General features: G+C 39.0%; 1 protein-coding gene across 7 annotated transcripts in view; it reads right to left on the bottom strand.

The window, feature by feature from the left end:
* LOC132155156 (E3 ubiquitin-protein ligase mib1) overlaps positions 1 to 16310 on the bottom strand; it is a 70689-nt gene that overhangs the window by 9772 nt on the left and 44607 nt on the right. For all 7 annotated transcript variants that reach the window (XM_059564006.1, XM_059564007.1, XM_059564010.1 and 4 more), the window contains exon 13: positions 1111 to 1243. In XM_059564006.1, the coding sequence (XP_059419989.1) occupies positions 1111 to 1243 (133 nt within the window). The remainder of the gene's footprint in view (positions 1 to 1110; positions 1244 to 16310) is intronic.

Here is a 16310-nt window from a genome sequence, read left to right as displayed (position 1 = left end):
ATAACATTGTTACTGATTTTCTTTTCTTTTTTATCAACAATGACACAGACAGCAGTACGTATTTGCATTAGGCTTTAAGATGGAATGCACAGATCCATTACACTGATACGCATCCGATTTCTTTCCCAATCATTTATGTTCGAAAGATGCATGATAGAGACAGGTGATATAATAAGACCAGCCAGTCATTTAGGCATTAATGCAGTTTTAACATTATTATGAGGACATAATGACCACAATCTCTACGATTCGCCTGAAAAGTAGATCGTAGACAACTTCAAGATCAATCATGATATAAAATTGTCAGATAGCCCACCCTAATTGCATTCTATTTGCATTGAATTAAAATAGCCCACTCAACAGGAAGTTGAATGACAGAAAATTACACTTATTTCGGTTACCGTATTTTCCGCACTATAAGGTGCACTTAAAAGCCTTTAATTTTCTCAAAAAAAGAAAACTATAAGTGAAAAAATTATAAAAATTATAAGTGCGCCTTATAATCCGGAGCGCCTTATATATGGATCAAGGCGCTCTGTCAAAATGTTGACATTCCCTTTAGCACAGCTCCATCTAGTGGATGCATAACGCAAACCCAGTTAAACGTCTGACTGCAGTATCTTCTATTCTATGCGCCTTATAATCCGGTACGCCCTATATATGAAAACAGTTCTAAAATAGGCCATTCATTGAAGGTGCGCCTTATAATGCGGAAAATACAGTAAATTTATTTATTTTTATCCTATCTCATAAAAATGTACATTTTCCTTCAATATTCAATAAGAATTCAAAAATCATTCTTAATCCAATTTTGAATGATGCAAAGCTCTGCTATCAATGCTGTACATAATATTTTGTTTTACAGGGTTTTCTACATGAAATATCCACAGAAATATTCTATTCTCTACCTTAAGAGGCACTGTGACTGTACACTGCGAGCTGGGTTACTTTCTCAGCTCTCCTAGGCCCCCTAATGACTTTAACTGCATCAATTATCCACCGGAATCATTATCTGCACAGGTGCTTGATGCTTTAACCCTTCTGGTGGACAGAATAACCTGCTTGAGGACAGGGTGGGGCCTTCCTAGAGAGCGTGTTAGAACTGCTGACCTGGTGGACTAGGAGCTCTGCCACCTCCACGTGGTTGTTGAGGGCAGCCAGGTGAAGCGCTGTATAACCATCATCCTTTTTCTCATCCACTATCCATGGCCGTGGCAGTTTGGATAGCAGCACACGCATGGCACTGCAAAACAAACATACAAAATACAAATTTCAGTTAGCAGGCTTTTATAAATTTGGTGAGGCTGTGAAGGTCACATGAAGGGCACTGAACTCTGGGAATCAAGGAAGCAACAGAATAAGCAGAGTGCTAAATGAGGGGAACCAGAGGTAATAGAGCAATAAAGGAGAACAGAGCACTTAACAATGACAAAACATTATTATGAGGGAGAGTATCATGAGAATTGTCTCGGGTGATACTTTAAGACAGGGCTCCAGACTAACATTTGAGAGCAGTGGCACCAGCGCCACTAAGTTCTACAGATAGTGGCGCCAGGAGCAGATTTAGTAGCACTGGGGGTATTCAAAATAAAGATCATTTAATCATAAAATTACTATTGTTTTGCATTATTAAGTGCAGTTACCAATAACATTGCATGTTCATTTCATGTTTAGCGTTTATACAGATTTGACAGTAAAGTTAAGAGTTAAGATGCATACAATCTTTTCAGTGCAGCAAAGTGTGATGCATTACTTTTATAAACAGCAGTAACAGGTGCAAAATCTAATTTTTATATACAAAAAATGATATATTCCACTCTTATTAAATGTACCATTATTCTTTTAGCATATGGAACTGACCAATTTCAGTGATTATGAGTGCTTTAGTAGCAAACTGAAGAAAAGTTTGTGACTTTTCTTACTTCATAAATTCTGTCAATCCGATTTATTGATAATTTGATATTTTATAATAGTGATTTTGTAATTTCAAAATAAAGAAAAAGCATAAATTAATGACTCATAAGCCAATAAGTGCTCTTCTGCTTCTGTCTACTGGTTCTAATTGTGATTTTATGTATTTTTTGTTTATTATACATAAGTGTTTGTTTACTACAAAGTATGTTTTGTTCATCCCATTAAAAATAACATTCAAACTGCATCATTTAAGAGCTTTAAAGTGCTAGAAATAGCTGTGTAAAATGCTTGAAAGTCACTGAAAAGTGCTTGAATTTCTCGCTCAAAAGGTTGTACAAACCCAGAAATGAATTATGCAATACATTCAACTATTTCTACCACAAATGATCTATTGAATTTGAGAGACATTAAACGGCAAACAAAACGAAAGCAAAACTATTGTTTGCCGTTTAATGTTTCTCAAATACAGCAGAAATGGAAGTGCTTATGAGTTGGGCAATGCGGAGGTCGCGCCAATGCGACCAATCACAATTTAGTTGCACCTGAAGAAAAAATGGGTCCATTTGGTCACAGTCTGGAACCCTGCTTTAAGATGTAAATAGCAGGCACAATTACTTGAGAACAAATACATAAGTGAAAATAATGATCCATCATGAAAACAAGTGAGCATGGCTATTGAAAACATTTGATCTTAAAAGTTGAATGCTGTCTTAATGTCGACAACATTTTTTAAAAGATACAGTACATTGAGTAAACTAATCAACTTGTCACATACTGGCTGATTTATCTGTTCAGTACTTGAGTAGGTGACCATAATGTACATTTAAGTAAGTGAATATAAACATAAAACACAGGGAATGTGTGTAAAGCAGACAAAATGAAGACCTTAGAGCCCTAAGGACATCAAAAGGGTCTTTGGAACAGCCAATAGAGAGGCCATGTCACCCATTCAATCCCCGGAAAACTGACATACCCAAGCCATCTCATCAGCTCATGCCAAATCAAGGAAATATCACTTTATGCAGCACAGGGTTAGTATTCTCAACTGCTTTTGAGTGTTAAGGGTGTTAAAGTATCATTGATGGGATGGGTGGAAATAAATAAGGATGCATCTAAAAGGAAGAGTAAAGAAAAAAAACTGATGAATGTAATGAGATGAGGTGGATTTGTCAGGACTCCAAACTGTGACTAAAACGGTCGCATCTTCAACCAAAAATATAAAATTGCGAGTGAAGTTTTTGCTGAGGTCGCCACTGGTGACTAGGCCTATGTATTTACATGTTATAACTTAAGAAATAGCATGCAATGCCTTTTTTCCTGATTGCTTTGCGACGGCATCATTTGCTATGTTCACGTATTAACAGAGCCGGACAGTAACAGAGTACATTTACTTGAGTACAGTACTTAAGTACAATTTTGAGGGATCTGTACTTTAATCGAGTATCATTTTTGGGGAGTACTCATGACTTTACTCAAGTACATTTGAGAGGCAAATATTATACTCTTTACTCCGCTACATTTCTATCCATAACCGTAAGTACCCGTTACTACTTCTATAAAAAAAAAAAAAAAAGGAAAAAGAGAAAAATCTCGGAAACCCTGAATTTGTTGATTGGATTATGCAGGCGACACTGACTGGGACAGCCTATCAGCAATCACCTTCAGCTTTCCGCCAAAGACTTCATGACATTTGATTGAATTGAAGTACAGTACACACACACCGAGAGAGAGCTGTCACACAGAGGGCCCTATTTTAACGATCTAAACGCAAAGTGCGCACAGCGCAGGTGCACTCAGGGCGAGTCCAAATCCACTTTTGCTATTTTAACGACGGAAAAATGGTCCGTGCGCCAGGGGCGCATTTTTGGAATGGGTTGTCCCTATTCTCTTAATTAATGGGCGTAACGTTCATCTCCCATTCCCTGTAAGAGCGAGATGTGCTCACCCCATGGCGGATCGCTATTTACATGGCGGAATTTGTTGGTGGAAAAGCTGAACACTTCTCAAGCGAAGAAACCGATCTGCTCGTGCGCGAAGTTAAAGCGCGCGAGCAGATCATCTAAGGGACAAGCAGGAATCCACCAAAGCTTCCCGAGGTGAAGGCGGTGTGGGATGAAGTAGCAGTGCATTCTTTCAAATAGCTCCGAGTGATGAGTCAGTTAATATATGTGTGTCTGTATTGGCACGATTGTTCAATTAATTAGCCAATTTCATTTTTCATTATTAGTAATAGGCTGAATTGCAAATAGGTAGCCTAATTCTAATACACGCAATGACTATCCATCATTAAATTTTTATATTTATGTAGCCTACACAATAATATTCTTTTACACTGTAATCCTTTTGATTTTAATATTTGGCCTGTTTGTGTGATGCGCATCCCTGTGTGTAATAAGCAAAGTCAACGCGCACTGTGGACCCACCCAGAGGCGCATTTTCTACCAACGCACTCTTTAACTAACCAAAAAATATTGCGCCAGACTTTAGACTAGGTTTGAGTTGGTCTATGTTGCAGTCTATTTTCAGCTCCTTAAAATAGCATTGCCCCAGCAATACGCCTGAACACACCTCTTTTTTAGACCAGCACACCCATGGGCGCACAAATGGGTGCAAATGCATTTGCTAATTAAATGATGTGGTGCTGGACGGGAAAATGCAAACAGCGCCGGACTGAAACTAGCTAACACACTTGTGCTGCGCCTTGCGTCACATTGCGCCGGGTGTATGATAGGCCCCATAGATTGTGTGTGAGAATGGTGTTATTCAGCTGAGAGTATTTTTTCCTGCCTTTGCCTGTATGTCAATGTGAGAGAAAGGTGCTTAATACTGTCACTGAAATTCTTTAATCATTATTATTTTCTCTTCTATGCTGCGTGTATAACACAGTCAAGTTCAGAGGTGTGTCAGAACATTGCTATATTGCCTTCTTTGCTGGTTTAGGTTTATTGATTTGGTTGATGAAAAACAGAGAAGCTCACATGTACACACATTTGTTAGCTGAATTTTATTTTCTGATATTCCACATTAATGTAAGCTGAGCATTTGGTTTGATGTTTTTTGAGTATGTGGTGTGTTTAACGCAGTCAAATATGGGTGCAAAAATCCATTAAAACTCTAGCAGAGGTTTGTCAGAGCGTTGCCATTGTGCTATTGCCTTGTGGACAAGTGAGAAATGTTAAATAAAGCAACATGTTAAAAAGATGAAAATGACTTGATTTTACTTTCAATTCCTTTTACAATCTCCAGTGTATTAACATTTTTCATAACTCCATGTAGGACGTTTCTGTACATAAATGTAAGCACTGTGGCAGTAGTAATGCAATATTTAGAAAATTTACACTTGATTCTCAAGTACTTTTATAAACAAGTACTTCAGTACTTAAGTAGACATCTGACTGTAATACTTTTACTTGTACTTGAGTAAAATTTAGCAAGGGGTATCTGTACTTTTACTCAAGTAATGAAGCTGTGTACTCCGTCTACCTCTGCGTATTAAAGACGATGCGCTTTTAGTGGAAAAAAGTGTTTCAAACAGTCCTCATCTCTGCCGCACAGCAGTGCTGACACACACCTCATAAACACAGCTCAGTTCTGCAGCGCGCGAGAGAGAGAGAGAGAGAGAAATGATGGAGACGTGAAGTGCACGAAAAGAAAACCAACATCTATTTTGTGCACAGCTTGAACAAACTACAACAGGTGAAGCTGTCAGCTGTGTGGATATTGGTAATATCGTTAACAATTCTCGTTTATAATCATTAATAATATAGTTTCTTCTTAACAAGATCTTAGGTCTATGAGGTGTTCTGTTAATGTGTGAACTTCATTATTTGAAGCGCATTGCTGTCCAGTAATAGCAAAAAGCTTTGTGCTTTGTTACTTTTTAATAAACAAAGTATCAGCTTTAAAATTATTCAAAATTCATAATGAAATACAAACAATAAATACAGTTTTAGTGCTCTTTAATGTAGCAAGCATGATCGCTTTAGCATCTTTTTTTTTTTTTTACTCGATTTTTTTGTCTGGAGCCCTGTTTGTGGAAGCCTTTTGTTGTAAACCCAAAGCTTTTTTCTAGTTTCTTAGGTAGTGCGGAGAGAAAGCATCAGCTCAGTACACATTTGGAGAGTTGTGCAGCAAAGCAGCTGTACTGCAGTGCACACGGCATGCAAGTTACATTTTTACACCTGCAATGCTCATGGAGTTTGTGGATACCACTTAAATTATGTACTACTGATCAAATGATGCTTAAGTGATCGTCAATGGAGTGAAGAAATTCAAAATGAACACAGAAAGATAACCATGATTTCGATACATCCGGCAAGACTTATGAAACTCTTTTGAGTGTATGTAAAGTATTAAAACAATTGATGCATCTTGGGGCAAGAAATGGTTTAAGACTGCACCGGCAGAGACATTCCACTCAGGAAAGTAGTAGCCAATACAGAAAACAGCCTGGTACTGGTGCATTCTTGTATTTGTCACTGACATTGTGAGTGGCATGCCCTTCTAGATGCGGCGGAGATTGACAGGCTGCCTGCCACAGTGATGGAAATGGGCAAGCATTAATATTAATGCAGCTCCTGGCACTACAGCATTGTAGTCAACTTTTTAGGTTGAGGAGTTTAAAGAACACAAACTATGCAGCCTGTGGCAAGAACCCCTTGTAATTCCTTCCTGAAAGTGATTTGTTCTACTGTGAGCAAAGGGAAAGGGTGATGATGAATGGTTTGTTATTGGTGGCAAACCTTTATAGGGTCTTGATAATCAACTTGACATAGGTTACAGTCTCCACATAAAAGGTGAAGAAGCAGCAGCTTAGAAGCAGCAATGAGGCTGAAGTAGCCTTATGAACACCCAAATGAATATGGGGGCAAATGTAAATCTGAAAAGGGAGGAAAAGGCAGGAGGGGTGAGGTAAGGTGAAGGAGAAGCACAATGAAACTGGGTCACCCTGTGAGATACCAAGATCCCTCAGGAGCATGCAGACGAGGCCTGTTGTCTCAGATAGCCACATGGTTTGGACCCGGTGTGTATGATAATCGGTGATAATCGTCCCGGTGTGGACAAGCCTTTAAGCTCATGCAAGTGAGCACTCCACACAGATAAAAATGATGTGTGGCTGTACAACTAGAGTTGTACCTTTTTTCCTTATCTTTATGTATACCAAACACGATTATAAAATATCTGGACCAAAAATCTTACTTCTGGGTTCATTCAAGTTTCGGATTGTTTTTTTGACTGTGGCTCTTCATGATGTAGACAAGGGTGGAACTCCTTATATAGGCATTTCTCCCGGAAAAACGCACATGCATCGACAAGAGCGAGATCACGCCCATCGACGAGCTACATCTGGTGGCATTGCTGCACAGGACTTGCTCGGGAAAAATGACTCTAAAGAAGTGTGTTTTTGGTTCTCGCTCTGTTCAGCATGCAGCATCACATATCTAAACAAACAGCACATGCTGTCAGTGATTTCAACCACTATAGGTAGCTCTCGCACTGTATAATGAAAACAGACCCTTCTCAGCTGCTCCAGCAATGGACGCAACCCGGAAAACAATCAGCATGGATTTCGGCCGATAACCAATTGTTCCAGCAATCAACTATCGGTGCCGATTAATCGGCATTACCTGTACATCGGTCAACCTCTACTTTAAGGTGACTTCCTATCAACTTTGTCTTTATTGGACACATGGCAATGAATTTGTAATAAAATCCATTAGAATAAAAAGTTTGAATAATCACTGAATTTCTACATTGGTTGTAACTGAACAGTCTGATAAAGTAAAAGATTTTGTGAAAATGTGAGGAAGTTATTGCAGAACATTACAAACTTTAATTTGCTTAATTTTACAGATATGTCTGTCTCACACAAATTATCTGAATCAACGAGGGACCCAATGGCACAGTAATATCTGTGACCTAATTATGTATTCTGTTTCTAGAGGCATATTGATAAAAAAATAAAAACCTTCCAAATCCAAAACATTGCTGAACTCACATGGCAACCAATAATGATTTGCATGCTACAAGAACAACAAAACAAAAAAGATGGGGCCTATGGAATATAAATCCATATTTCACTTAGACTATGCATGATATACAGGTGTTATTTAAAAAAAAAAAAAAAAAAAAAAAAAAACTTCAATGAAAATGCATACAAAATGCCTCCAAAAAGCATAATAAATACAAACTCATGGATGCATGATTGATTTAAACGTTTTCTACATTTTTTCTAGATTGGAGGGAAGATGACATTTGACAGTGAATTAACACTGAGAAGTTTCTTTGTGTAGTGTAGCTGACACACTTAGGGGAGTGGTAGACATCACTGTTATAAATCTTAAGCTTTAAATGACTCCAACCCTAAACTGTTTGCTGGAGTTGGGTAAATTCTATCCACCAGAGTAGCTCAGCTGGTGTCCAAACTCTTCAAAAACAAGCAGCAAAGAAACACTAAACTAACAAGCCGGCAGACAGATGTCTAATAAGCGTGTATTAAGGATACAACTGGGTGCACTTGAAGTTAGATGCCCATTAACAGCAGTATGATGCATTGCTGACAGGTTGATTTAATGATCTGCATTGGGGTTCTATTTACAGCCTGCTCAAGCATTACAGTCACAAAATGCATTTATAATACATTTAGGTCTTGCCAAGTAAAGAGTATTAATAGTGTAGTCTAGGAGTCTGAACAATGTCTTGTAATCTAGTCTGACCAAAATCTTATATCATGCTATAAATCATTTTGGTAACACTTTATCTCAAGGACCAGTTCTCAGTATTCACTATATGCTTATTAGCATGCATGTTACTAGCATATTGGCTGTTTATTAGTACTTATTAGGCACATATTAATGACTTATTCTACATGACCATGTTCTAGATCCTTTAACCCGACCCAATACCTAAACTTAAACCTAAAAGCAAATTAGGAGTTGAGCGTTTATTGAGTGAAAACTCTTAATAGTGAATGTGTTCCCTAATCTAAAGTGCTACAATTATTTATTTTTTATTACAGTAACTGTATTTAGCATGGCATGGTTATTTTTGATGGAAATACAGCTTAAATTGTATTTTTTGCATTTACCATGTAATGTCTATTTTTAATCCATACAATGATTTTTAAAATGAATTTAAATTCATGTCATTTGATTTTAGTCACTTAAATGTATCTTAAGTTTTTTTTCCTGCTTTTGCTTTTCAACAGACACTAAAAAAAAAAAAAAATACAATTCTACAATATATTTTTGTAGATAAATGCAGAAAAGTGTTATATAGAGGTAAGTCATCTATAAACTAAACGGAGGCTGGAAAAATACCATCAATATAAACTATTTATTTTTTAACTCAAAGTGCAGATGCTAACTGAATCATGAGGCCATCAATGCTCAACTTCTCCATCATTCTCTTACCTGCCAGTTCAACTTAAGTAGATGACAGAGACCTCCAAGTGACCATATGGGTTTCTATAGCAACCATGTATGAATTATTCAACTCTTGAGCATGGGTCAGTTATTAACTTGGGTCACTATGCAAATGAAAACTGTAAATGGTACTGACGCGCGGAAACAGTTGGGGTGAAGTCTTTGTGCTCCAATAAATTTTGATTCATTAATGGGAGGAATTAGAAGTGATTGGAAGTCAACCGAATATCTATTGAATTATAGCATTGAGTCGAATCTATTAAAGGACCATCGTAAAAAGATAAATCCTAACTGAACAGGCTACTACTAGAAATAAAACTGTTCTCAAAGCAAATCATAAAAACAATGCGTTTTAAATGTTATAAAATGTCATACTTTCATTTGATACTTAAAGGATTATTCTTTTAGTGCCTCACTTTAAATACCCACATCCCTTGCTGCTACTCATGATATCATTCAGTCATAATGACACAGACCACAACAACTATTGGCTCAGAATTACGATTTGGCCAACCCCCAGAACAAGAGCAAGTGGTTTGATTGGGCAAAAGGCAGTTTGGCTAGTGTCAGTTTGTCCTTGGATAGCCTGGCTTGATTGATTACAGTCCTTTACCCTAGTGTGGGTGGACATATGCATGTGGGGGAAAGAATGAAATGTGCATTGTCCAAATAGTTTTCTGTTTTTGGTTGCAATGACTCCAGCAAATCGTCAAGTACGTGATTTGTGGAAAAGTGAAATATAAAGAGTTAGACATTCTGAAATCCACCCAGACATTTTAAGTTATTCATATGGCACAGCTAGCCACTAATTTCTGCCTTATTAACATAAAGATTACACAATTAAGCAATTGTTCCTTGTCTTTTAAGCACAAGCTTGTCTACATGACATTTTCAAAGTTTTCTGAAGTAATTGAAAGGCTTTGCATGAAAAACAATTGTTCAAAGCACATCTTTCCTTTTGTTGTAAAAACTGGACCTTCTTTTTGTTTACAAATGTGATGCAACCGCCCAAAGACGCATGGCAGTCTTTGATACAGCCGCAGTAGGGCTGAGTGGAACAATGGCCAGGAGCTGAGAGACCCGCTGCCACAGGCTTCCCCCGGCAGCACTCATGTAGGCCCTCCATAAATCACTTTTATGCCATTTGCCGCTCAGCGGCTTTACCCGCTCCATGATGGAATGCTAAAAGGGCTGAGGATCAGGGGAGAGAGCAATAGACTAAGAAAAAAAAAACAGGGTGGAGGATCTAATGTTATAATGAAGAACACTGAAAATTGAGAGTGCGTTTAGGCTAAACTCCACATTGCACAAGACAATCTCATCCTGAAAGAATAAAACAAAATGTCTTGATTCATCCGCCTTATACCTTAAAGTCGCTGTACAATGCCAAATAAGAAATCAAATCTTGCTCCCTAGACAGGTCTGTTGTATGTAATCAATCCCATCTAGTCTAAAGAGCTGTGCCAAATTTAATCAGACAAATAACATTAAAAAAGTCATTTGTCTTTTTGTGCAGACACTAAGGCACATAGTAATTAAAACCCCTGCTTAACTCAATACTTATTACCATTCAGTCAGTCAGGTATGGGTGTGATTGATGAGATCTCTTTTTACAGGGCTACCTGAACTCAGCAGTTCTGGGACAGCATTCAAAACTACAGAAAATTACCCACCGATGGTGCCTTCGGTCAGAGTGAAGCGGAGATCGTGGCTGGAAATCTTAGCTGTGCAACATTTACAGTGAACTGTAGCAAAACGTCACATTTCAGTATGGCTTTATAAAATAAAAATTGCAGCTAGAAACGTTTGAGAGCTTTGTTCAATCATTAATAAATTTTCACAACTTGAACAGTAATCCAGGAGGTTGAACCAGGACCTCTGTGATGGACAATGCGAGAATAGTTTTTTTTCCTCTGTCCAAATGTAGTACAACTTGTGTTAAACTGCAGAAGAGAAGTAAAATACAATGAAGTCATTCATTATTGGCAGTTCTTTCTCTGACCGGCTCAAATAAACATTCACAATTTATGACCTAAAGGAGGAAATTAGATGGCGCATTTGTATGGTTCATGCATGGTACACTTCCTCTATAGCAGAGTAAGTGGAATTTAACTAAAGAGACTACTGACATGAAAAAAGGCTTACAAGACCAATAGATCCCCCTCACTGATGGAGGCATTAAGCCAAGATATTCATCCTGATGAGAGCTTCCATTCACATGACACATTTGAAAATGATCCATGTTTTCTTGATCATCCAGGTTATCATTTCAATTATTTCTCTGAAGACTCATTTTATGAGGTCCCAGGTTTTGGGATGATGTTGTTAAGTTTTCTTGAATGAGTGGTTCACTAACTGCTAATTTAAAACCTGTTAACCTGCACCAGAACGCCCTCGTCCTCAAAGCCTCTCCACACGCACATGTCAGTGATTATGAATAGATTAAATGAAACAGGACAAATTTAATCTTGACAAACTATGTATCATTATAAAGATCTAAGCCTCAAGCATCGAGGACAGATCGCTGTTTTTCAATGGAAAGCTTATAAAGACTGTATTTGCTACATTTGTGTAAGCAGTACACAAAAAAAATAAGCATTGAAAACGCTGTACATACCAGATCCGTCGTAATAAGGAGTCATAAACACATCCACAGCTGTAAATCCCGGTTTAGTTAGGAAGGTAAGGGTCCACTGAACGACATCTCATGAAGCACGTTTAGTCCAACGAAGCAATAACGTTGTAATATGGATCATAATTCCTTTGGTTACATTTCATTTCATCAGCGACAGAATTGTTTGGGTTCGTTATGGAATAACTCACGGTCGGAAACTGCGTCTTGGTAGTAAATACACGGCATGGTTTTACAGCGTACAGTGTCACAAACAGAATGAGGCGATCCACCGGAAAAAAGAATGAATGAAAAATAGGCGGAAGATAGTTTATTTGAATTTGGCGCTCTCTCCTGAGAGCTGGTGACGCACTCTGACGCACCTGTCAGCTGATGGAGGCGGAACTTACAGCGATCGCAATTTCCTTTCTTTCTTTCTTTTAATTTTTGACAGTTTTTATATATGTGAGAGTGCGTTTTATGTTGAATGTGAATGTATCTGCATGATTACCATCTGTTTGAGTGCAAATCAGCCCAAATCAGCTCGCTATTACTGAATGGTCACGGCCATCAAAGTGAACGCGTCTATATGAATAGAGAGAGTCGATTATTTACTTCAGCACATTTGTGTTATTACCATCTGTATAAGTGGCCATCAGCACATCAGCACTTATTTGCATTGTAATTTATTGTAAAATATGCATCTCTAGCAATCTCAGGATGTTCTATATTGGCAAACAAAGTTAAATCTTTTTTTATTTTTCTTATTATTCTTATTTTTCTTACTCAAATTATTCTCATTGTATTTTTCTAGTGCTCAAATAAATCATTTACATGATGTCTAAGTTTCTGTCTAGTGTTTTATAATTGAAAAAAAAACTATGCAGTGGTATGTTTACTGACTAAATAGTTTGTAGAAGCCTTCAATACTATTGGGAAATATATTTTCTTATATTTGGGGGGTGGGGGGTGTAGACTCATTTCTTATGATATTTTATTCAGATTTGAAATAGAAACTCATGAGACATGTGGCTTTCAACCCATTACTTTTCTAGATTGCTCCAGGACTCATTTCATGTATTTTTATATCAAATAAAAAAATATTTAAGAGTGGTAAAAAAAATTCAAGGCCCTTCAGTGTCTATAACTTTTAATATTTTTGAGCATTATCAAATCTGGTTGATAAAAAGTGAAGCCCAAAGGGTCTTCTTTCTAAAGACACCACAATTATGTTTGTAACACATTGAAGTAGGAAACTATTACAATTATAAGTTAGTTAGAGCACTTTCAGCTGTGAGTCCCATAATGGGGGGTCAGGTTAACAGGTTTTAACTGCTAACCCCATTAACTGTAAAATGTGTCCGTTTCGTTGAGGGTTCGGCCTCAAGCTGATGCATTACTCAAGAGTGCATCACACCTGGCAAACAGTCAATTCTTGTAATGTCCATAAATACAGAGAGCATTTGAATGCCAATATGTTAGACTGTGAATGCATAAATTTAATTGTGCTTCACACAAAAAAGACAAGGTTTTGCAAGCATTACAGCATCTTAAGGATTTTTACATCTTATCCAGATATACTGTATATTTTTAGTAATATAATGCAAGTTAGAAACCTATTTTTGTTATCCTCAAAGGCTTGACCAACACTGCTGCAAACTATAGAAGATGGGAAAGGAGCCAACTAGAGATTTACATTATTTAACAGAGACATTAAATGAAACATTACTTTGAGAGATTAGATAGTGCCTTGAGTGCTGTAATTATCTCTTTGTGGTGGTGGGCGAATTGCAGAAATAGCATTGTTACTGCAGGTAGATAAGAGCAGCAGCAGAGGACAAAGCCGTGAGATGACATTGCCGGCTAAACCAACTCTCCGCACTGAATGATGGGACCTCCTAATTAAACATTTCTGTGGTTGTGCCTCAGGAAGCCTGAATGTGGCTCTTGAAAATTAATGAAAAGCTCAAGAGGCATGTCCCAGAACCAAGACAAATAATATGCTCAATACAAGTTTGACAGCTGCAGCCAGATAGTTATGCTAGGGTCCTTTGCAATGCCGTAACAGGTTTGATTCATATTGCACTCTAGTACTCTATAGACTTTACATAAACCCTCAAGCACTTTTCACACCCCCCCTCTTCTCTCACACCCAACTGCGTATGTTGCTAAGTATAGTGACAAGGAGAGGCAAGATCTACCATATGCAGCATGTTCCGGCACTATTTAAAAGAGAACTGAGAGTACGATGGGGGTGTTCAGAAGGGGAGTTAGAGTAGGGGGTGGGGAGGGTGGGAGTTAGAAAATCAGGGGAGGGGAAACAAGTGAGGGAAATAAAAGTGGAACCATGAGAGACAACTTTATTTGGCGCTACTAAAAATAACACAGCGAATAGCAGCCCGGCAAGCCAATGCTGTGCTAACACTGGCTAGCTACTTGCCTTGCTGGACACACAATTGATAGGTGGAACGCTGAATGGGAGACTTCCCAGAGCTTGTAGGGGGACAGCTGCCTCGGTGCAAGGAGGAGGGGGGGGGGGGTTATTTTTTGCACTGGTTTACTAAATATGGTCACCAGGAGGTGAGCGAGATACTGAAGAGGAGTTGATTCTAAAATGCTTCCCCTGCTAAAAAGTGGTAATGATTTAGCTTTTAGAGGTGCAACAGCTGGCTCCTTTTGTGGCTAGTGGCTTTTCGTTCACTTTCAAGATCACCGTCAAATCAGATGAGGTGATAAAAGCGAAATAGTCACCTTAGAAAAGGTTTACCAAGAAAGGCTAAAAATGTTTACAATAAAAAGTTATATGGAAGCATCAGAGAAGCAACAATCTGCATTCTTGGCGGGTTGTTGATGCACTTGTGTTTTCAAATTTAAACAGCTACTATTCACCTTTCCTCTTTACACATTTATTATGAAAGGAAACGCAAAAAAATGGCATAATAGAAAATAGCGGCTTGAGGGATAAAACTGTGGTTTAAAAATGATGTAGATCAGAAATATACTAGCCAAAAAGCCAAGCGCTAAAGTGCTAGAGAAATCTCAAGCAGTCATGCACATCTTCACAGAATTCACTGAGCATGCACATGTTAGAGAGGGGAGGGAGGAGGGGGTGAAAGTGCTGCAGTTTTTTCTGCTCGTTTTTAGAGCAGCAGCGACAGCTCCTCGTGTCAGCATGATGTCTCTCCCTAAATGTAAGCCGTGAGTATGCTTTCTTCACCCGGCTCCACCCCTTCCACTTTACCACTCATTCCTTCTCCACAGCATTCGTTCAGCCCCCCCACCCCCCACCCCTCTTCGTCAGGGAAGCTGAATCAGCAAGTCAAGCATGCGATGGCTGCAGCAGCTGGAGAACTCCGGAGGTCATTATGGCTCTTCACACACAGGAGAGAAGAAAGAGGGAGGAGCAGAGAGCAGAGGAAACTGAGATGACAGGTAATATATGCTCCCCGTGCCTTCCTCCCTCCGGACGGGAGTTTGCCCCCAATGCCGACTACTCCGCACTGACGTCTCTGCTTTTTCTTCTCTGTTCTGGATGCACTGGGGGTTAAGCGCGTGGCTGGTCAGCCGCGGTGTGGTCGGTTAGAGGGAGTGGAGTTTACAGCTCTGCAGCAGCAGGACAAAAAAAACTACTTCTCTGGGAACACCTCGGGAAATGTAAGTGCTTCCCCCCAAAAAACATCAGGGATGTGTGTCGGATAGACAGGTGTAGGTGAAATGGGAGAAAGTTGCTGTCATCTGTATGGATCTGCCAAAATACCGTTTCCACCTCGCTTGCTCTTGTGCCCTACCTCATGCTCTCCATGTCTCTTGCTTTTCCAGTGCTGGTCAGGCAGCAGGCTGCTGCAGCACAGCCCTCTCTGGCTCATTACCTCCTCGTGGCTGCAGCACCAAAGACATCTAAAAGAGGGACTCAGAAACTCACTGTCCCTGAAGCGTGAAGCTTTTATCTTGGATCTTTTTCACTCTGAGGCACTTTCAGATGGAATACAACTCTATCGGGATGGTTACACACCTTGCCAAGACTCCGTTTTCCATTGGCCAGCCATTATTACTGGAACCATGTTTGGTGTTTCAAGACCGTTTTTGTAATAGCAGGGGGACAGATGAACGCTAGCCATGGAGGGGCATTGGTGTCACAGTGCCAGGTGGGGGGTGAATTGGACTGATGGAAAAACAGATGTGCTGGCATATAAATTCTCCAGGGAGGGCGGTTCGGTGGCTACTGGATATGTGTGTCAGTGAGTGAACCCACAACACTCAGGGTAGTAACCTAGTTTCTCTCCGTCTCTCTGCATGCTTTCTAATCACTAAGCAGGGGCAGAGCTCTAATGCTGCAGTGCCATCTCCCCCTCTTAACACAC

The sequence above is a fragment of the Carassius carassius genome, chromosome 12 (genome assembly GCF_963082965.1).
Source record: "Carassius carassius chromosome 12, fCarCar2.1, whole genome shotgun sequence".
Taxonomy (NCBI): domain Eukaryota; kingdom Metazoa; phylum Chordata; class Actinopteri; order Cypriniformes; family Cyprinidae; genus Carassius; species Carassius carassius.
This window is presented reverse-complemented; position numbering and strand designations above follow the sequence as displayed.